The 23,545-nt window shown below is 42.2% G+C and overlaps 1 protein-coding gene across 1 annotated transcript; it reads right to left on the bottom strand.

Annotated features, from left to right (window-relative positions):
• Positions 1-1,514: 1,514 nt before the first annotated feature.
• On the bottom strand, positions 1,515-11,862 carry MALSU1 (mitochondrial assembly of ribosomal large subunit 1). Its single transcript, XM_055314538.1, has 4 exons — positions 11,518-11,862; positions 9,819-9,997; positions 3,455-3,536; positions 1,515-2,063 (listed from the first exon to the last, which is right to left on the bottom strand). The coding sequence occupies exons 1-4, from the start codon at positions 11,840-11,842 to the stop codon at positions 1,879-1,881; spliced, it is 771 nt and encodes a 256-aa protein (XP_055170513.1). The 5' UTR covers positions 11,843-11,862; the 3' UTR covers positions 1,515-1,878.
• Positions 11,863-23,545: the final 11,683 nt, after the last annotated feature.

Below are 23,545 nucleotides of genomic sequence, written 5' to 3'. Positions count from 1 at the left end.
TTTTGTTTGGCTATGTGATTAAATGCATAAAAATGCTTTGTGCTTTAGACTATCACTACCTAAAGTGCATCGATGATATAGATGCAGCCCCTGTGGACTTTAAACTGATTGGTAAAAAGCAAGCTTCAGCTGGTCTTAATGGGATGCTTAGTTTGCCAACACACTTCAGACCAGTTGGTCTACACTTTGAGCGGACCCCAACAGAATTGCTTTGTGAAGACTAAGGGGGTACTTAGACGGTGTGACAGTGTTTAAAGGCAGTATCAAGGCTACATCTCCATGTGCCAGGCACTGTCATGAGCCTCACTAAGCTATTTTGAAGATTTTTAAACAATGATAAATCAAGAAAACTGTAAGGCCACCTAAAATATTATATAAAATACAGCAGGATTTCTATATTCTCTGCAACTAGTTATTTGAAAATAAGTCAAAAAGTAGAGAATACCAGGAACCAATTTTTGGAATATAATTTGAATGACTGTGATATAACACATTTGACCTTTGATCTACAATACTGAATTCATATGCCCATTCCTTAACTTGATGGCAAAGCCCAGTATGTACAATTATGTGGGTGTGGGTGGTCTCCAAGGCCACACTGCTCTCAGAATTATGTGTTGCTTTTGTTCATTTAATGATCAGTCATCGCATTATGCTGATCTGAAGGGCATACATATATAATAACCCTTTAAAAAATATGGCCTCCTTTGTATTTCAAGGTGAATTTCTACAGACTAAGTTTTTCTGAAGATAACTGTTATCAATTAGACATTTTGAAAATGACTTGAAATGTTTTCCTAAATGTTTTCAGAAAACCAGTTTATTTTGTAGTGTTAGCCAAAAAGTGCCCTTTGTCACACAATTCATTTAGCATTCATAATTTTTTCATATAATGAATTGCAAAAATAAAATCAGACTGGCTTTCTGGTTGGATTTCAGGTGAGATGTGCTTATTAGGCCAGAGCTCTTCCTCAGTGTTTGATTTTTCTCATGTTTTTTGTTGTTTATATATATATATATATATATATAGAACATATATATATATGTATGTACACACATACAGATAGGTGCTGCATTTATATTTGCTGGTTTAAAATTCTGTCATATTTCACTTCTAGCCTTTTAGTGTGGCAAATCATGTTTTACTTTTAATTAAGCGATGGTAATGGAGTATCTAATTCTGTAATTGAGTTTTGTACTCACCGCACATGGATCATTCCACATCTGTAATGTGCCCCAAATGCAGCTTCTTTTTCCAGATACCTTGATGCAGAATAAAGTTTTTCATCATTAGGTGCAGCCTGGTATATGGTATGTTTTATTTATGGTTTTTCAAATGTGAATGTTCAAATTTAAACTGTAAAAAATATTTTTAGTAATATTGCGTCAGTCTCAGTTTACCACTAGATACTGGTGCTTTCATTATTTTCTCCATTCCACAGTACTTACTGTGGATTTTGCTAATACTGTGCCTCTGAAGTAAAAACTGTAGGTTTTAAGGAATAAGACCAATGGAGTGGTAGGTGTCTTTTATTTATTTTTTAAGGCTATCCCATTCTACAGAATAAGATTTACACTTAGGCAAAATTAACACTGGCCCCTGTGCTCTGCTCAGTTTAACTCTGGGGAATCCTGCTAGGATCTTAGGAATAAAAACAATATATTAAAATTTCAGTTTGAATGTGCCGATTCTTGCTGTGAGAGCTCACTTACCTACAATTTCCACATTTCATTTAGCCCAAGTGCCAATAGATAAGGCTTGTTTTGACAACAACCTGACCAATCAGGTGATTGATATAGCTCAATCAGAGCTATATTTTTAAAAAGTGACTCAATCCAAATCGGGTAATGACTAAAGTAGTTCATATCATTTTATTCTCATTTGAACCCCACTGGAGTCAGGGATGAAGAAGTGTCCTCTTCTATTCCAAGAATGAAGTCTTCAGGTAATGTCTCGGGTGCTATCTGTGCTAACTGGTCATCATATGAACGTAGGGTCCATAATTTCTCTAATTCATAGGTTTCTCTGGTTTCTGGAAGCATCAAATGAATCACCATGCTGCCTATCAATCAAGGACAGATAAGAGTTAAAATGAAGAAACAGTTCATTAGCTTTTATTCTTGTGTTCTCATAAACCTCTGCGATAGAACAATGGTTGTTAAAGTATGGACCCCAGATTAGGATTATGCAAGAATTTACTAGAAATGGAAAATATGGATATCTTTCCTACAACAATACCATAGAAATGATGCTGTGCTTTTCTCGGTGCATCATACAGGAAGTACATGATAGCAATCTTTAACATTCCTGGTGATGTTAACTATCCAAGTGACTAAAGTAGGCTCTGCCAAATTACTTGTCAAAGACAATTCTCCATGGGTATCACATTTCTTTTTTTTCTTTTAGGAGTCTCACATTTCTGCATATCCTATGAGCAAAGCATGGATTGCCTTTTGATTCTAGACTATCTTTTCTTTTCAAGGATGATTATGTAGTGAATGGTCTCAGAGGCTGTCTCCCCTCACAGCAAAGGACAGGTTTACTTATAGCATTGGTTCTCAGGACATTTTTGATTTTCACAAATGGGGCTAGAGAGGAGAAGGGAGACTGTTAAACATCCTACAATGCACAGGATATATATCCCCCCTCCCACCCAAATCACCTGGTCCAAAATACTGAGTGACAAAGGGAAGAAACCCTGGCTTAGATAGAGCCTTAGCAGAAAAAGTGTCCTCCACCACAGTAACCATGGGTCTGCTTCCGGCATATAAAAGATGTACTACCCTAATCTCATGAAGGTCCCTCTCTTAGAACTTTGTCTGCAGATGTCATCTGGCCCTGTGTTTCTCTTTAGAAACAGCTCAGGGAACCTGGTGGAAAACAAAAATACTCCTGCTGGCCAGCTACTCTTACTGCAATCAGTAATAAAACTGTTCTAACCCAGGACTAGCCTTTCATCTCTCACCAATACCCATGAAACTGGGTGGTTAACTTGTTAGTTATGAGCAGATAAAATCTCAGATCCGTCATAGTTCTTGACAATTACTGTTTTTCTTTTTGTAATAAGTATCTTATGGGGAAATACTGTAAAACTATGTATATATTAATACCCAAATTTGTTAGGTCTTTTCAAAATTCCACTCCTCTACTCTTCCTTCTCAGGACCTGTAATGCCCTTTACCTTCACCTCATCTGTCATTCTAGGCCAGATTTATGTGCACCCCAAGCCTTCTACCACCACTGAGGGATGCTTCTCATCTCTACCATGTTATCCACCCTGTTCTCCACCATCTTTCTGACCTGCCTGGCTTGTTCTATACATACCACATTAGGTAAGGATTTCACAGGTGAATAAGACCTCCTGGGTTATAATTAAAATTTACTGTAAACAAATACCAAAAAATTTACATGAAAAACAAATATTTATCTGTAAAATATGTCAAAATAACTTACCGAAGTCCATGCAGAGCCAATCATCAGTGTCTTTCCCTTCAATCTTAACATGAGGCTCGCTTTTACTTTTCAGATATTTGTACTGAAAAACACCACGTTATATATTAAGGCGGGGAATGAGGAAGTCTCTGTTCTCACTGAGATAGTCTGGGCGGGGGTGGGGGGGGGAGATATCTTTCTTGATCTTAATTTGGGAACTAGCCTACTCATTCCTCTTAACTATACCCCATGATAAATTAGTTTCCTCAACTTTTCCCCCACCCCTAAATCCTACCTACTCCTATACATTCCTACTGAATCCTCTCCAAACCCTTTTGAAAGGCCATCCTACTCATATCCAAAGTGTCTCTGAGGCAGAGAAGCCAAGCTCACTCAATATCTGGTCCTCACCTACATCAACCACCTTCATGACCATGTCATGGGATTTTATCATCCCATATCTTCATTCCCAACAGGTCTTATGAATGATCCAAAACAAAAGATATACTAGTTCAGACAAAATAGACTTTAGATCAAAAAATATGAGAAAAGAAAACCAATACAATGATAAAAGGATCAAATAACCCAGATGATATAACAATTATAAACATGTAACGCCACTGGGTGGCGCAGCAGTTTAGCGCCTGCCTTTGGCCCAGGGCACGATCCTGGAGACCCGGGATTGAGTCCCACGTCGGGCTCCCAGTGCATGGAGCCTGCTTCTCCCTCTGCCTGTGTCTCTGCCTCTCTGTGTGTGACTGTCATAAATAAATAAAAAATTAAAAAAAAAAAAAAACATGTAACACCAAAAATCAGAACTCCTAAACATATGGAAACAAACATTGACAGAACTGAAGGGAGACACTGATGATAATAATATGGAAGACTTAATACTCCATTTTCAATAATGGATAAAAGCAGGCAAGGTTAATATAGAAATAGATGACTTAAACAATACTACAGACTAACAGACATTAATAAAATATTCCACCCAACAGCAGAATACACATTTTTCTAAAGTGCACATGTAACATTCTCCAGGATAGATATGTTAGGCTACAGAACAACTCTAAAGTTTAAAAGATCGATATAAAGTATATTTTCTAATCACAATGAAATGAAACTAGAAATCAATAGAAGGAAAACCAGAAAAGCCAAACAAACCATGAGTCAAAGAAGATCTCACAAGATTAGAAAATATCTTGAGACAAAGGAGATTAAAATACAACATACCAAAACTTACTGGGATGTAGTCAAAGTACTGTTAGGAGGGAAATTTTTTTTTAATTTCTGTTTTGTTTTAAAAGATTTACTCATTTGACAGAGACAGCATGAGTGCACAAGCAGGGGGAGCTCCAGAGGGAGAGGGAGAAGCAGGCTACCCACCAAGCAGGGAGCCCAATACGGGGTTCAACTCCAGGACCCTGAATCATGACCCAAGCCAAAGTCAGTTGCTTAACTGACAATCCACCCAGGTACCCCTTAAGAGGGAAATTTATAGCTATATATGCTTCCATGAAAAAAAGAAAGCTCCCAAATCAACAAACTAAATTTATACCTTAAGGAACTATGAAATTAAACTGAAAGCTAGTAGAAAGAAGGAAACAATGATCAGAGGAAACCAAAATTGACAAAAATCCATGGAACCAAGATTCGGGCCTTGGAAAAGATAAAATTGACAAAGCTTTAGGAAGACTAAGAAAAAACAGAAAACCCAAATAACTAAAATCCAAAACAAGCAAGGGAACTCGACTTCTTAAAAAAGGAATTGAGTACTATGAACAACTAACTATGCACCAGCAAACTGGATAATTTAGACAAAATGGACAAATTCCTACAAACACACAACTTACCAAGATTAAATTGGGACTGAAAGAGTAATTAAGAACTCCAAACACTATACCTCAATTAAAAGGACGAAACCAAGAGGAACAAAATCTTGCAGCAAAAAAAAGCCCTGACCAGATGGTTTTACTGGTGAATTCTACCAAACATTTAAACAAAAGCTAACACAAATTCTTCTCAAACTCTTCCAAAAAATCGAAGAGGGAACATTTCGGAACTCATCCTATGAAACTACCATTACCCTGATACCAAGGCCAAAGACCCTACCAAAAAAAAGAAAGAATGAATGAATGAAAGACAGACTACAGACCAATATCCTTGATGAACACCGATGCAAAAATCCTCAATAAACTACTACCAAGCCCAATTCAACAGCATATTAAAAGGATTATACATCATGACTGAGTGGGGTTTATTCCTGCAATGTAAGGATTGTTCCACATGAAAATCAATCAATACAATAAACCACATTAACAAAATGAAAAAAGCCACAGGATAAAAAAAATTTATGCAGAAAAGCATCTGACAAAATTCAACACTCTTTCATGATAAAAATACTTAACATAGGGATGTCTGGGTGGCTCAGCGGTTAAGCATCTGCCTTTGGCTCAGGGTGTGGTCCTGGAGTCCTGGGATCGAATCCCATATTGGGCTCCCTGTATGGAGCCTGCTTCTCCCTCTGCCTGTGTCTCTGCCTCTATCTTTAAAAAAATTTACTCAACAAAGAATAAAAAACTGCCTCAAGATAATAAAGGTCATACATGAAAAGCCCACAGCTATTATCCTACTACTCAATAGTGAAAGACAAAATTTTTCCTCTGAGATCAGGAACAAGACATGAATGCCCACTTTTGCCATTTCTTTCAATACAGTACTGGAAGTTCTAGCCAGAGAAGTTAGTGCAAGGGAGGGGAAAAAAAAAAGGTAACCGGGGATCCCTGGGTGGCGCAGTGGTTTGGCTCCTGCCTTTGGCCCAGGGCGCGATCCTGGAGACCCGGGATCGAATCCCACATCGGGCTTCCAGTGCATGGAGCCTGCTTCTCCCTCTGCCTGTGTCTCTGCCTCTCCCTCTCTCTCTCTCTGTGACTATCATAAAAAAAAAAAAAAAAGGTAACCAAATTGGAAAGGAAAAAATAAAATTATCAAAGTTTACAGACAACGTGACTTACATGTATAAAACCCTAAAGATTCCACAAAACGTTTAAAATAAATGAATTCAGCAAAGTTCTAGAATACAAAATTAACATGCCAAATCAGCTTTGTTTCTATATACTACCTAATCAACAACCTGAAGAGGAAATTAATTCCATTTACAATGGAATCAAAAAGAATAAAATATTTAGCAATAAACTTAAGCATGGAGACAAAAGACTTTACACTGAAAGTTACAAGATGTTGCTAAAGAAATTAAAGACACCAACAAATAGCACTGTGTATTCATGGACTAGAAAACTTAATAGCCTTGAGATACCAGTACTACCCACCCAAAGGCATCTATTGATTCAAAGCAATTCCTATCAAAATACCAGTGACTTTTTTTTTTGCAGAAGTAGAAAATTCCATCCTAAAATTTATATGTAATCTAAAAGGACCCCAAATAGCCAAAAACAATCTTGAAATGGAAAAACACAGATGGAGCTCTCAACTTACTGATTTCAAAACTAACTACAAAGCTATAGTAATCAAAACAGTGAGCAAGCGGGGCACCTGAGTTTCTCAGCTGGTTAAGCATCCAACTCTCTTGGTTTCAGCCCAGATCATGATCTCAGGGTCATGAGACTGAGCCCCTTGATGGGCTACATGCTCAGCACAGTCTACTCGAGATGCTGTCCCTTCGCCTATCCCCCAACCCATGCATGTTTGCATGCATGCATGCATGCATGCATGCTCTCTCTCTCTCTCTCAAATAAATAAAAATATTTTTTAAAAGGGAGGGGAGGCTCAGCAGTTGAGTGTTTGCCTGTGGCTCAGGGCATGATCTCGGAGCCCCAGGCTTGAGTCCCACATCAGGTTCCTGGCATGGAGCCTGCTTCTCCCTCTACCTATGTCTCTGCCTTTGTGTGTCTCTCATGAATAAATAAAATCTTAAAAAAAAAGGGGGTGGGGGGTCTCCTGGGTGGCTCATTGGTTACGTACCTGCCTTTGGCTTAGATCATGATCCCAGGGTCCTGGGATGGAGCCCTGCCTTGGGCTCCCTGCTCCACAAGGAGCCTGCTTCTCCCTCTGCCCCACTGCCTCTGTCTGCCTGTGTCTCTGCCTGTGTCTCTGCCTCTCTCTCTGTCTCTCATGAATTTAAGAAAAAAAAAAAAAATAAGTGTTCGCAAAGCTACAGAGAAACTGGAACCCTTGTGAACTCCTGGTGGTAATGTAAAGTGGTGTGGCCACTAAGGAAAAGAGTAGGGTGGTTCTTCAAAGACTTAAAAGCGGAATTACCATGATCCAGCAATTCCACTCCTTAAATTAAAAGCAGGGACGTGAACAGACATTTCTACACTCATGTTTATAGCAGCAATATTCACAATCTCCAAAAGAAGCAACCCAAATGAAAATCAATGGACAAATAGACAAAATGTCATATATACACACAATAAAACAGCCTTAAAAACATGAAATTCTGACACAAGCCACAACAACATGGATGAACCTTGAAAACATTATGCTAAGTGAAATAAGCCAGTTATGAATGGACAAATATGGTATGATTACACTCACATGAGTGGAATTCATAGTTGAATTCATGGACACAGAAAGCAGAATGGTGGTTGCCAGGGTTAAAATTACTGTTTAATGTGTACAGAGTTTCAGTTTTGCAAGATGAAAAACGTTTTGGAGATAGATGGTGGCAAATGCACAATGATGTGAATGTAACTAATGCCACTTAACTGCACACTTTAAAAAAATGGTTAAAATATAAAACCTCTCATTCCCTTTAAAACTCCAAGTGCAATGATCATTTCTAAGTCTTCATCTTACTCTGTCCCACTAGAACATCTAACAAAGATCCTGGGGCCCTGCCTTACAACTCTTCTCTACACTCTCTTGGTTTTCTTTGTGTCTCTCCAACTATTCCTTTTTTGGAATCCTCCTTTGCTTTGCCATTTTGCACCAAGGTTCTGTTTTCAGTCCCCTTCTTATTCTTACCACCCTTCTCTATAGAAACCTAATTTTCCTTTGGTCTTAACTGTCCCTCCTATGACCAATTTTCAACAAGCTAAGAGAGGTTATGCACCCCTGCAGAGTGTTATCAAAATCAGTTAAAATGGGATCCATGGGTGGCGCAGCGGTTTGGCGCCTGCCTTTGGCTCAGGGCGCGATCCTGGAGACCCAGGATCGAATCCCACGTCGGGCTCCCGGTGCATGGAGCCTGCTTCTCCCTCTGCCTGTGTCTCTGCCTCTCTCTCCCTCTCTGTATGACTATCATAAATAAATAAAAAATTAAAAAAAAAAAAAATCAGTTAAAATGCCTCCAAGTATATTCCTCACTCTGATTCCTATTCAGGCTGATTAGAAAATGAACTGCCTTCCCTTTCCTCAACTAGACCTGTGAATTCAGAGGATGAGGACTAGATCTTTTTCATCTTTCCAATACCCAGCACAGCGCCTGGAAACACTGGACACATTCAAACATTTGAATTAAATACAGGCCAACAGGGTTTGACAGAACTGCTTGCAAATATGGAAACGTTTTCTAGTTGTGCTGTACAACTATGTGCTGCAGCCATTAACCACATGTGGCCACTGAGTACCTGAAATATGGCTAGTACAACTGAAGAACTGAATTTTTTTTTCTTTAATTTTTTATTTATTTATGATAGTCACAGAGAGAGAGAGAGAGAGAGAGAGAGAGAGAGGCAGAGACATAGGCAGAGGGAGAAGCAGGCTCCATGTACCGGGAGCCTGATGTGGGTTTCGATCCCGGGTCTCCAGGATCGCGCCCTGGGCCAAAGGCAGGCGCCAAACCGCTGCGCCACCCAGGGATCCCCAAGAACTGAATTTTTAATTTATAATTAGTCACATGGGGCTAGTGGCTACCACAATAAACAGTGTTGCTCTAGAAATTCCTCTGGGTTATACCGTCTTCTAGCCTGCCTCAAATTATTTATTTTTGTATTTTTAGTTTTATTTTTTATTCATTCATTCATTTAATGACCACAAGAGACAAGAATTAGAAATATCCTGACTTGGGCAGCCCGGGTGGCTCAGCAGTTTAGCACCGGCTTCAGCCCAGGGTGTGATCCTGGAGACCCGGGATCGAGTCCCATGTTGGGCTCCCTGCATGGAGCCTGCTTCTCCCTCTGCCTGTGTCTCTGCCTCTCTCTCTGTGTCTCTCATCAATAAATAAATAAAATTAAAAAAAAAAATCCTGACTCATCTGTCCCTGTAACTTTCACTATCAACGAACATAAAACATGCAAAAACTGAGAATTTGGGCTTCTTACATCATCTCATATGATGGATTTACTTTTTAAGTGTTGCTCCTCAACATGATGCACCTACACTCTTCCGTTAATGATTCCAAAGAGAAAAGAAAGCGTCCTACCATTTTCACAATGTAGTAGGCCATGGCATGCAAGTGTCTGGTGGAAGTTCCGCTACCAATCACAAAGTAATCTGAATATTTCAATTCTGGAGGAACCTTGATCACACAAATGTCTCTTGCATTTTCTTGCCTCAGCAGTGAAACCAGCATATCGATGTCAAACTTGGGGCCAGGATGATCTGAAACGCACAAAGATTCACTTGCGTTAGGTAGCCACATAGAATACGCTGCATGCACCGAGATGCAGCAGCTAACCATGAAACTGTCCTCCTTGAGGGTGTTTAATCTAAAGTGTTGAAAGAGGGGATCCCTGGGTGGCTCAGTGGTTTGGCGCCTGCCTTTGGCCCAGGGCGCAATCCTGGAGTCCCGGGATTGAGTCCCGCATCGGGCTCCCGGCATGGAGCCTGCCTCTCCCTCCTCCTGTGTCTCTGCCTCTCTCTCTCTCTCTATGTCTATCATAAATAAATAAATCTTTAAAAATAAAAAAAAAATAAAGTGTTGAAAGACAGCAGGGTCCAGGCCTCCGGGAAGCTAAACCTGGGCAGGGGTTTCACGTGGCATCGCTCAACTTTTAGGTCACACACAGCCACCATACATCCTTTGCTATTTACCACATGCAAGTAAGACCATACGTCCACAACAAACGACTTTGTTTGCGAATACCTGAGGAAATGAGCAACACACCTCACACATACACAGAACTACAGTTGTGAGCTGGAAAGGTTCTTAGGTAATATCTTGTCCACAACCTTCACTTGACAGCCGAAGAAAATTAGGCCTCCCAGAATAAATGCGTGGGCTCCAAGCCAACCAATGAGAGCTGAAACTTTAATACGATTTTCTTTTTTTTTTTTTTTAAGATTTTATTTACTTATTCTTAAGAGACACACAGAGAGAGAGAGAGAGAGGCAGAGACAGAAGCCGGCTCCACGCAGGGAGCCCAACAGGGGACTCGATCCCAGGACTCCAGGATCACGCCCTGGGCTGAAGCCGGTGCTAAACCGCTGAGCCACCCTGGCTGCCCCTTAATACGATTTTCATTTTGGATGAAACGTTTTCTTGTAAAACCACTCGGGTTATGTAGCAACTGTGACCTGTGAAAACTTTCTTCTTCTGTGGAGATCTGCACAGTCTGTTCTTCACCTGGCAGAGGTTCTAAAGCGGATCCCCAAGAACCCAGCGGCTAAGTCCACTAAGACCTCTCCCTCTCACACCCCAACCTTCCACAGACGTGATCTGCTCGCAACCTCTCAAATTTCTAAAGACTGGGAATGACCAGAGAGAGGACCTTCACCAGGCCCCAGCTCCCACTGGCGCTTCCTCGGCCCCCGCTCGCCCCCGGCCCCAGCTCGTCCCCAGAATCCTCCCGCCCCAACTAACATTCTCTGGAGCCCGCTCCTCGGGGCCCCGGGGACCGTGAGGCTGCGCGCCCAGGGTCCGGTGGGGCCAGTCACGCCCGGGGTTTGGCCGACGTCCGCTATCCCTTGGCCTGTCTTACGCGCAAAGTCGGCGCCAACATCCTGGAGGTCCCCTCCGGCTCTGGAGCTGTGGTTTTGGGAATTCAGGAGAAAGGCGCAAACAGGGGGCCTCAGAGCCCCCTCGGCAGCGACCCGGCTCCGGGTTGCCCCGAGGTCCCGCCGCGGCCGCCGCCGCCAGCCGCCCGCCGCCCGCCGCCCGCCGCCCGCCGCCAGGCCCGTACCTGCTGCGCCGGACTCCGGGCGCCCCTGACCCGCGGCGCCCTCCGCCCGCTCCTCCAGGCCCGGCCCGCCGTGCAGGCAGCGCGCGCGGCCCAGGCCCAGGCAGGCCCGACCGAGCGCCGGGGCCGCCGGAAGCCGCCCCAAGGCCAGCAGCCGAAGCCGGGGCCCCGAGCCCGCCGCCGGCCCCGCGCCCGGGGACAGGGCCCCGCACCGCAGCAGCGAGCCGAGCCGCCGCGCCACGCAGCCCCCACAGCCCATCGCGGTCGCCGAGCGACGGCTCACCGGGCGGGACTCAACGGAGGCCGAGCAGGTCCCCCGGCTTTCCATTGGCCGCCATTGCGCGGAGACCTAGGGAGTTGACGTAAGGGCGTGGGCGGGGCCAGGGCGGCGGTGGGCGGAGTCTGGAGGCCTGTGGGCCGGGCGGTGACCGGGCCGCGCGGATCCGGGACTGGGTTCTGTAGGAGCCCGGGGGCTAGTATTGGCCTCGTCTACGCCCTAATTCAATGCATTGCATTGTCCCCTCTCTCTTTTTTAATTTTTTTTTTAAAGATTTTACTTATTTTGGGTAGCCCGGGTGGCTCAGCGGTTTAGCGCCGCCTTCGGCCCAGGGCGTGATCCTGGAGACCTCGGATCGAGTCCCGCGTCGGGCTCCCTGTGTGGAGCCTGCTTCTCCCTCTGCCTGTGTCTCTGCCTCTCTCTCTCTCTCTCTCTCTCTCTCTCTCTCTCTCTCTCTGTCTGTCATGAATAAACAAATAAAATCTCCTTTAAAAAAGATTTTGTTTATTCATGAATAAATTAAATCTTTTTAAAAAATATTTTATTTTAAATATTTTAAATCTTTTTAAAATATTGTATTTATTCAGTATTTATTCATGAATAAATAAAATCTATTTAAAATATTGTAAATCTTTAAAAAACATTTATTCATGAATAAAATCTTTTTTAGATATTTTATTTGACTATTCATGAATAAGTCTTTTTTACAAGATTTTATTTATTCATGAATAAATAAATGTTTTTTAAAAATATTTGTTTATTTATTCATGAGAGACACACACAGAGAGAGAGAGAGAGAGGCAGAGACACAGGCAGAGGGAGAAGCAGGCTCCATGCAGGGAGCCCGACGTGGGGCTCGATCCTGCGACTCCAGGATCCCGCCCCGGGCCGAAGGCGGCACTAAACCATTGAGCTGCGCATCTCTCTTTGTTTTAATCTGTCTCCCTCCACTGGAATGTAAACTGCATGAAGGCAGAAATTTTTGTTTTGTTTTGAACTTGTCTCCACAGAGCCGAAAAACAGCTGGTATTGAATGTATAGAAGTTGCTGCTGTTGATTATGATGAGGGATAGAAGCAAAAAAATGTTCACCTTGGGCCCAGAAGGTTGCCCTATAGCTTGCATAGTTCTGATAAGGATCAAATACATGCTGATTGCTACAATCACAAAGGGTCTCATGATTGCTGGTACTTCTCACCAATAGTTAATATCTGAATGATAACCACCAAAGAAATCTTGTGAAAGTCGTTTTATTAGTAGAAGTTCAAAGAAGACATGATCTAATACTCCCTGCTCATCCCCTCTTCCCTCCCCCTTGAGCACTGAGCATATAAGGAACAGCTTCACACAGCAGAAGTGCAGCTCTTTCTGTCCACAAGTTCTGTTCCCATGCTACTTAAATAAACTTCATAAGTTGCATCCTAAAATGTCTCAAGAATTCTTTCTTGACCAGGGAGCTTAACAATCCTGCAACAATTAAACTGGAATCAGGACATAAAATTTTTTTAAAAAATTTTTATTTATTTATGATAGTCACACACAAAGAGAGAGAGAGGCAGAGACATAGGCAGAGGGAGAAGCAGGCTCCATGCACCGGGACCCCGACGTGGGATTCGATCCCGGGTCTCCAGGATCGCGCCCTGGGCCAAAGGCAGGCGCCAAACCGCTGCGCCACCCAGGGATCCCAAGGACATAAAATTTTATACTCATTACCTATTACCAAAACAGTTACCAAGATTCCCTTACAAATCTGAAATCCCATGAAGAAAATCTATTATTCTGGGCTGCGGTGGGGTGGGAGGCAGAGGTGTAAAGGACCATTTGGAAAACGTTCCTAGCAGATCAGTCATTTGTGTACACTCACTGAGTGATGTTGTTTAAGCCTGCATGGTGGGGCCCACCTCTGTGAGAACAAGGAATGCTGAGGTCCAGTTACAGTATTAAACTGTAGGATTACAGTAGCTTGAAAAAGACTCAGGGAGGAAAAGCGACTTGCCTGTGGCCAAGCCAAAACTAGAAGCAATTTCTGAAATCCAGGCCTGGTAATTTCTAAAAGCAAGAGGCCAGTAGGAGGGGGCAAACATCCCGAATGCCTGGAGCAGTACCTAGCACACAGTAGGTACTCCAAATTCTTGATACATTATTTAATTTCCTTTGCAGAAAAAAAACTTCAAACACTAATTTTGAGGAAATTACAACTACAGAAACTAAGTACCTGTGTGTACCCACCCCAAAAATTTACAATTGCTTCAAGTTAGTTTTGAAAATAGGATGAATACTGTACTACAGATGAAAGTTAGGTTTCATCCCTTTCACTTCCATTTCCCAGAACAAAGTCTTGGATATAGTGTTTCTCCTAGCGTTTGCCTTCAGTTCCATGTTACTGAACGTCCCAAATCTGATTTATTTTTTTTAATTTTTATTTATTTATGATAGTCACAGAGAGAGAGAGAGAGAGGCGCAGAGACACAGGCAGAGGGAGAAGCAGGCTCCATGCACCAGGAGCCCGATGTGGGATTCGATCCCGGGTCTCCAGGATCGCGCCCTGGGCCAAAGGCAGGCGCCAAACCGCTGCGCCACCCAGGGATCCCCCAAATCTGATTTACCAACCGTATTTGCCATCTCATGTAATGGATCATTCCCCGACCGCCCCCCTCCCCCAATACTTTAAACTCTAAGTTACATTCACTCTAGGATCTCCTGGTAATAACTAATCCATTGTCAAATCCTGTTTATGCTACCTCCAAAGGTTTGTTTTTGGTTTTTATTTTTTAAAGATTTTGTTTTAATTTATTCATTAGAGACACAGAGAGACGGGGCAGAGACAGAGGCAGAGGGAGAAGCAGGCTCTCTGTGGGAGCCTGATGCGGGACTCAATCCCAGGACCCCAGGATCACCATCCAAAGCAAAGGTAGGCACTCAACCCAGATGCTCCTGTTTGGTTTTTTAATTCAATTTCTTGTCTTCATTCCCACTTCCTCAGTCTGAGCCCCATCAGCTCTGTTACCAATCCATCTCTACTTTTTTCTTCCTTCATGCTGCCACGCTACTAGAATTATTTTAGCTTCATCTGCATTACCATAATCTTTCAATGCTGTTGCACATGCTATTCCATTTTTTAGAGTGCCCTTCCTCCATCTTTTCACAAGAAGACCTCAGACTCACACTATAAGACCTGCCTTAAACATTAAGGTGTCTCCCTCCTACTCAGATGGTCCTTCATGGGAGAGGCCGCTGGTGGTACTCTGGAATGCCCTGAAGCCATATATGCGGGGCTTCATCTTATCGTGGTCCTCAATGCCCACTTCAGGTTGGATTCTCTGCACTTAAGGCATGAAGAGCCTACCAGACAAACCAGCACAAGACATCTGAGAAAGCACGCAACATAGACCCTGTGCTCCATAGAGAGCTTGGAGCGAAGATAGGGCCTTACCACTACATTTATAATATAACGAATCATTGTTGCTCCTCTTCTCTCTTTTTTAAAAAAGATTTATTTATGTGTGGGAGAGCACCAGTAAAGGGAGGGGCAGAGGGAGAGGGAGCCTGCTTTGGGGCTGGATCCCAGAACCCCAGGATCATGACTTGAGCCGAAGGGCTGACGCTTAACCAACTGAGCCTCTTCTCTTTAAAAGGATTTGCCCCTCTTCTGATTAGGAGGTTTGCAAACAAGAAAACAAAACAATTTTAAAATAGGAATATACTTAGATTATCTTTAATGGGATTTGTAAGAGGTCGTGTTAATCTTAGCCCTTCTTCCTGCGTGATCTCCTGAGGGCAGATGCTTAACCGACTGAGCCACCCAGGTGCCCCAGGCACCCCTGATTCTGCCTTTTAAAAACAACAATGGACTGAAAACAAAATCAGATGCCTAACAGCAGATGGCCCTGTTCTCAAGTGGGGGCATTTTGTTTTTCTGCGAACCCCACTAATGGGTAGCACTCCCCCACGCCTAAGTCTTTACCTCCTGTAGGAAGGAAAATATGTAAAAAAAGAAAAACAAAACAAAAAACCAAAAACTTTTGTTAATTAAGGACACCATGCTGACAGCTCTTGTCTCTAAAATCATAGATTATGAGAAACTGCTGTTGGGAATTATTTCAATGAGAATGGAACATCACACTCTTGCCTGAAGCATCAGAGACACATGGGTCATTTCATACTGAGGAGCAATTTTGATAAGCTTCCCCCCCCCCCCCGTACCCTTCAGAGAGAGGGGTTTCAGACACAACTCTCCACATTTATCTCAACTTTTTATTTCTAAGGAGCGAGGTCACTGAGTCGGCTGGTAGACTCTGTGGTAGTTCTACTGGTAGACTGACTGCTAATGGAACCTGAAACCATGCTACTAACAGGACATGGCTCTCCCCAGACCCCCCAACCCCTCTGAGTAATTGAACTCCAGCTCCTCGCACCTTCTCCTGACTGAGAAGCTCTGTGACCCTCTTGACCCAAAAGCCCTAAAAGGCAAATCAGAGCTTCCCTCTCCACCAACAATACCGCGGGCTATTTTCTTCCGATTCAAACCTGATTTCTGACTGGCTTCTGATTTCTTCTGATCAGATCTATTGACAATTCAGTAAAGATTCTGTTTGCTTTTCCTTTTTATAATCCCAGTTTTATGAATTTCCTCTGTTTCTAAATTATGATGAGATGAGTAAATTCTGACGCGCAAATGAGGGTAAGCTCTGGTGGCTGAACTCCAGAGGCCTGGTTCAGAGCGAACCAACTGCCTCCTCAGCAGCAGCTCGTATCCCCTGATTAGGTCCTTGCTTCTGGTTGTTTTCAGCCTGGAGTCAAGTCACCACCACAGGAGGTGCCCAGAGGAGGTGAGGGGACACTTTGCCAAGTGGCCAGGTTTGAGCCCGACATCACATCTTTACAATTGCACAGTTTGGGGACACCCCTAAGGAAAGCCAGTGACAGCAGACATTCATGCCCACAGTTGTGGCATATCCGTTCTCCTATCTCCCTGGAGGCTTCACAAATCCACGCTGGATAGAAATTCTGAGAAATATTGTATATAAAACTATTAGGAGCCCTGCAGGCTGCTCCATTCAAGCTTCTTAAAATACAGAGAGGCTTTCTTAGCTCCCTGGGGAGAGGTCTGAGGCCAAGTCTGGCCATCATATAAGTGGCTGCTGGGGACACCACATTTTCTCCAGGCTCTTTTGGCCATTTCTTGCTGCTGATGCAAGAAACTGCTGTCTGAAGCAAGGTGATAACCTCAAAGGCACAGTTACTTTAGGGACCAGTAACATTTATGGCATTTGATGGTTTTATTATAAAGGCATACCTCATTTTATTGTGTTTCCCTTTACTGCACTTCACAGATACTGCATTTTTTTTTTTTTTGCAAATTTAAGGTGTGTGGCAACCCTGAGGTGAGCAAGTCTATCAGCACCATTTTCCCAATAGCATTTGCTCACTTTGTGTCTCTGTGTCACATTTCAGTATTCTCAATATATTTCAGACTTTTTCATCCTTATTATATTTGTTATGATTATCTGTAATCAGTAATTCAATGTTACTATTGTACTGTTTTTAGGGGCCACAAAATGCATCCATACAAGATGGCAAACTTAATAAATGTTGGTGTGTTCTGACCGTTCCATTGACTGGTCATGTCCCACCCCATCCCCGCATCTCTCTCCCTCTCCTCCAGCCTCCCAATTCCCTGAGATACAACAACATTGATATTAGGCCGATCAGTAACCCTACAATGTCCTCTACGTGTTCGAACGAAAGGAAGAGTTGCCCATCTCTCGCTGTAAATCAAAAGCTAGAAATGATCATGCTGAGTGAGGAAGGCAGGTCAAGAGCTAAGATAGGGCAAAAGCTAGATCTCTCGTGCCAGTTAGCTAAGTTGTGAATGCAAAGGCTAAGTTCCTAGAAGAAATTAAAAGTGCTATTCCTGTAAACACAGGACTGATAAGAAAGCAACATAGTCTTATTGCTGATATGGAGAAAGTTTTAGTCATCTAGATAGAAGATCAAACCAGCCACAACCTAATCCAGGGCAAGGTCCTAACTCTCCTCAATTCTGTGAAGGCCGAGAGAGAGGTGTGGAAGCTGCAGAAGAAAAGTCTGAAGCTAGCAGAGGTTGGTTCATGAGGTTGAAGGAAAGAGGCCAGCACCATAACATAAGAGCACAAGGTGGAGCAGCAAGTACTAATGTGGAAGCTCCAGCAACTTCTCCAGAAGATGTAGCTCAGATAACTCATCCTAAACAATAGATCTTTATTCTAGACGAAACAGCCTTATCTTGGGAGAACATGCCACCCAGGACTTTCATAGCCAGAGAGAAGTCAGTGCTCGGCTTCAAAGCCTCAAAGGATAGGCTGACTCTCTGGTTAGGGGCTAATGCAGCAGGTGACTTTTTTTTTTTTTTTAAGATTTTATTTATTCATTCATGAGAGAGTGAGGCAGATGGAGGAGAAGCAGGCTCCATGCAGGGAGCCCGATGGGGGACTCGATCCCAGGACCCTGGGATCACGCCCTGGGCTGAAGCCAGATGCTCAACCGCTGAGCCACCCGGGTGTCCCAGCAGGGACTTTAAGTTGAAGCCAATGCTCAATTACCATTCCAAAAATCCCAGGATTTTGTTCAATCTACTCTCTGCCTGTGCTCTATAAATGGAACAACAAAGCCTGGCTGACAGCACAACTGTTCACAACATGGTTTACTGAATATTTTAAGCCCACTGTTGTGACCAACTGCTCAGGAAAAAAAAATTCCTTTTTTTTTTTTGAGAGAGAGAGGCAGAGGGAGAAGCAGGCTCCATACAAGGAGCCTGACGTGAGACTCGATCCCGGGTCTCCAGGATCACACCCTGGGCTGAAGGCGGTACTAAACCGCTGAGCCACCAGGCTGCCCAAAAGATTCCTTTTTAAAAAAAGTTTGTATTGAAATTTCAGTTAACATACAGTGCTATATTAGTTTCAGGTGTATAATATAGTGATTCAACACTTCCATATAACACCGGGTGCTCATCACCTTAATCCCCATCACCTATTTCCCCCAGTCCCCCACCCGCCTCCCCCTGGGTAACCATCAATTTGTTCTCTAGTTAAGAGTCTGTTTCTTGGTTTTTCTTGGCTTCCCTCCCCCTCTTATTTATTTTGTTTCTTAAATTCCACCTATGAGTGAAATCATACAGTATTTTCTTTCTTTGACTGACTTATTTTGCTTAGCATAATACTCTTCAGCTCCATCCATTTCATTGCAAATGCCAAGATTTCATTCTTTTTTATGGCTGAGCAACATTCCATTATACATGTATATATATACACACATACTACATCTTCTTTATCAATTCATCAATCGATGGACACTTGGGCTATTTTCAATTTCCATAATCTGGCTATTGTAGATAATGCTGCTATAAACATTGTGGTGTATGTACTCTTTGGATTAGTATTTTTGTATTAAAAGATTCCTTTCAAGATATTACTGCTCATTGACAATGCACCTGGTCACCCAAGAGCTCTGATGGAGATGTACAATGAGGCTGATGTTATTTTCGTGCCTGCTAACACAATGTCCATTTTTAAGCTTATGGATCAAGGAGTAATTATTACTATTGAAAAAAATTTTTTTTGTAACGCTACAGCTGTCATAGATAGTGATTCCTTGGATGGAGCTGAGCAAAGCAAATGGAAAACCTTCTGGAGAAGTTTCACCATTCTAGATGCCATTAAGAACATTCGTGGTTCTGGATGCCTGGGTGGCTTGGCGATTGAGCATCTGCCTTTGGCTCAGGGTGTTCATTGCATGGACATAACACATTTGCTTATCTATTCACCAGTCGATGGAAGTTTAGGCTGTTGCAGATAACATTATTATGAACATTTCAGTACATGTTGTGTGAATGGTCTTAATTTCTCTTGGGTAAATACCTAGGTGTACGAGGGCCAAGTCATATGGTATGTGTATATTTAACTTCATTAAAAACTGCCAAACTGTTTTTCCAGACAGCTGAATTGTTTTCCATCTTGCACTTTGACCAGCAGTATAGGAGAACTCTGTGTTGTTTTTTAAATAAGAAGTTTGTGGTGTCTTTTTCATACAGAACTTTAAAATCGGAACATTATCCAGTAGAGTAATCTTTTTCTTTGTGGTTGGTGCTTTTGGGTATTTATGAAATCCTTCATCACTTGGTTCTTTATGTTGTGATTCTTTTATTTGAAATTTCTCCTGAGAGGATTATTAGATCTTTTTTTCCAGAAAGATCGCTTTTGACATTTCCCCACAGTGGTGCATAGACAACATACACTTAGAATGGCTGATAATACAGCATTTGTTGTCATTGCAGAATAATGTGATAGGAAATTGAGGGTAAAAGCTCAAAGTCCTCAGTTAAGAAAATTACATTTCGTGTCATTGACATTCTCTGAAGAATTCTTGTTTTTCAGCTGAGTTCAGCATGGAGTTGAACAATGCTTTAGCACAAAGATCAGCAAACTTTTGTTCTGTAAAGGACCAAGTAGTAGTATTTCAGACTGTGCAGACCATAGATCTCTGTCCCAGCTACTTAGCTCTGTTGTTTTTATGTAAAAGCAGTTGCTGACAGTTTGTAAGTGAATGAAAGTGGCTATGTTTCAATAAAACTTTATAGACACAGAAATGTGAACTGCATATAATTCTTATGTGGTACAAAATAATACTCTCTTTTGATCTTTCCCAAACAATAACAAATATAAACACCAAGTTTCACTTATGGGCCACAGAAGAACAGGCAGAGAGCCAGATTTGACTCATAAACCATAGTGATTTAGAATACAATCCTGAAAAAAAAAAAAAAGAATACAATCCTGATTTAGAATGCAATCCTGCTGACACCGCCGTAAGGAAACTGGGTGATGTCATCATCCCCATTCTGCATAGTAGAGTATTAGAACCTCAAAGACTGAAGTTCATCCAATTTCGTTTCACTCTCTTCTCTTTTATAGACAACATGGTTTTGGTGCAGAGAGAAAATCACTGGCCTCAGGACATGTAGCAAGCAGAGTGACAATACCAGGCTGAAGCTCAGGGTGTCTCCATTTAAGTCCCACCTACCTACCTCACCGCAATCCTGAAAGCTAAAACTTAAAACTAGATTCACAGCCACAAAATCCTTCTGCCACTTCTCAATAGCAGTTAAGCCTTTTTTTTTAATCTCAAAGGAATTTATTCTAATAAACACCTTAAAATTAAGGACTTACCAAACTCAAGCCCTCATATTTAATTTGTATTATTAAAACCTATACAATGGAAATAACAGTGACAACCGAATTAACAATTTTGGTTAGTGAGATGACATGATGATACCTGTGGGGAAATTATACAGAGAATTAAAATTGGTAAAATTCTAAAATGCCATTAAGACACCCAAATTCTGAAAAGCCTATGGAAGTTGTCCAAAGCAAATTTTATTCCAGAATTTCAAAAAGGAATGGCAGTTCACCTATAAGTAGCAGAGAAATAGCCTCTGCAGATTAGACTCATTTCAGTAAACATCTGGAACCCAAGCTCCAGGACAGCAGAGTCCTTTCCTTGTCTCTTATTCAGAGCAGTGTCTCCTCCAGACCAGAGCCTGGGACATACTGGATATCAGTAAATGATGGCTGAAGGATCAAAATCAGTTTGCAAAGAGAGTGATTCCGGGGAACTGACCTCTGAACTTTTAGGGTACGTATTTCAGCAGCTTTGGGATGCTTCTGTGTAAAAAACCTTGAAGAATTCCTCCTGGCCAAGAGCCCCATCAGAAGGTGGTCTTCTACATCCTCCGGATGACAGTCTTCTCATCTGCTCTTAGCTTGTCACTTATGTCTGGAGTTATTATCAGTTCAGGATGTAATGAATGCATTGAAAGTATTGCCCTCTAAACTCGAACAATTGGAAATTCAATGGTGGCAACCAATGTTTATGAATGAGTTGGAAGTGCTCAAAGTGCAGGCATTTATAAAAAGTCCTAGCAATAAGAAATTCCCAGAATAATTTATTACCTATGCATTTCAATTTTCGTTGGGAGTTCTAATTCTCAGCAAACATTAATCAAGTCATCCCACTATCTTTCAGGTTGTTTTCCCCATTTTACAGATAGCAATTCAGCAAAAGTTAAACGACTTGTTGCCAAGGTCACATGGAGAATATAAATCTAAATAATTCATGATTTCAGCCCTCTCTCCTGCCATTTATTAGACTAGAGGGAGGTTTGATGAGGATTGCCACTGGCTTCTCAGGTGACCGACCGTATTTTTGCTGCTCTCTGCTACCCCCTGTTGATATGATAAGAGAAGAGCGGATCTCAAAGCCAGTATTTCTCAAAATTAGGTCCCACATCACCTGGGAACTGGTGAAAAATCCAGATTATGGGGCCCCACCCTGGAACACCGGATTAGAAACTCTGGAGGTGGGGTCCCCGCAGACTAATAACAAATCTACAAGTTATTCTGCTGTAACTTGATATTACATTTCTGCTTTAGGAACTAATGTCCTGGACTCCTAAATCATCATAAAAATGGTAAAGCCTCCTCACACTCCTCATGTCCTTGGGCCTTACAGGGAGAATATACCACCACCACTATGGCATATATAAAGTGCTTTCACATCCATTCAGTCTTCCAGGTGGATTTCTAGCAGCTCTTCAAAGTAACCTAGGAAAGGATTGCATGTCCACTTTACAGATGAAGAGGGCAGCCGGGATGGCTCAGCGGTTTAGCGCTGCCTTCAGCCCAGGGCGTGATCCTGGGGTCCGGGGATCGAGTCCAACGTCAGGCTCCCTGCATGGAGCCTGCTTCTCCCTCTGCCTGTGTCTCTGTCTCTGCCTCTCTGTCTGTCTCAAATAAATAAATCTTAAAAAAAAATAAATAAATAAAAGAGAGAGAGAGAGAGAGAGAGACAGACTATGGTGTGAAAAAGGCCAAAAAACTTGCCCAGGGCTACTCAGCTTCAAATGGTGGGCCAGGATTCAGATCCATATTGTCTATCGATTCAGATCCATATTGTCTATCTTTACATTCATTTCCAGAACCTCTTCACTTAGTCCACAGCAGAGTTTCTGACATTTGGGACCAGATAAACACGGGGTGCTTTGTTGTGAGGTGACGTTCTGTAGATTATAGGATGTTTAGCAACATCCCTAGCCTCTACCCATTAGATGCCAGCGGCATCCTCACCCTAATTATGACAATCGAGAATTTCTCCTAATATTGCCAATGCCCCCAAGGGGCACAGTAATCTGTGGTCGAGAACCATTGACCTACAGCAATTTGTGTTCTGCAAATTTTGCACTCTTTGGAGATGATTTCAGAAAAAAAAAAAAAAAAGCTTATTTTTTGGCCTCCAGGACATCTATGAAATGGAAGAACTAAACTAAATGTTGGTGTCCACCAACTGCGTAAGACAATCTTAACTCCTCCTTAAGAAAATTAAGGATAATTAAAATAATTAAGAAAATTATTAAATTCCATCATATCTAGTATCCAATGTGTATTCAAATTTCTCTCAGTTGTCACAAGAATATCTTTCATAGCTGTTTTTTTTAATGCTAATATGCAATCTAGATTCCTAAATTGCTTTTGATTGCTGTGTCTCTTTGGTCTTTTTTAGTTTAGAACCTCAGTCAACAAACTATGGCCCATGAGCCAAATCTGGCCTACTACCTGCCTTTGTAAATATACTTTCGCTGGAACACAGCATGCTCTTTCATTACATATATGATTGCTTTCATGCTATACTAGCAGAGGTGAGTAGTTACAACAGAAACTGT

The sequence above is a fragment of the Nyctereutes procyonoides genome, unplaced genomic scaffold (genome assembly GCF_905146905.1).
Source record: "Nyctereutes procyonoides isolate TBG_1078 unplaced genomic scaffold, NYPRO_anot_genome, whole genome shotgun sequence".
Lineage (NCBI taxonomy): Eukaryota > Metazoa > Chordata > Mammalia > Carnivora > Canidae > Nyctereutes > Nyctereutes procyonoides.
Note: the sequence above shows the minus strand (reverse complement) of the source record. Positions and strands in the feature narration are given on the sequence as shown.

Bases quoted from the DNA above. Each gene is read 5' to 3' on its own strand.
- MALSU1 (XM_055314538.1), bottom strand. From the start codon at position 11,842: ATGGAAAGCCGGGGGACCTGCTCGGCCTCCGTTGAGTCCCGCCCGGTG. The intron at 9,998-11,517 runs GTACGGGCCTGG...TGTGCGTTTCAG, and splicing joins CCCGGAGTCCGGCGCAGCAG to ATCATCCTGGCCCCAAGTTT. The intron at 2,064-3,454 runs GTAAGTTATTTT...CTTGATTGATAG, and splicing joins TTGGCTCTGCATGGACTTCG to GCAGCATGGTGATTCATTTG.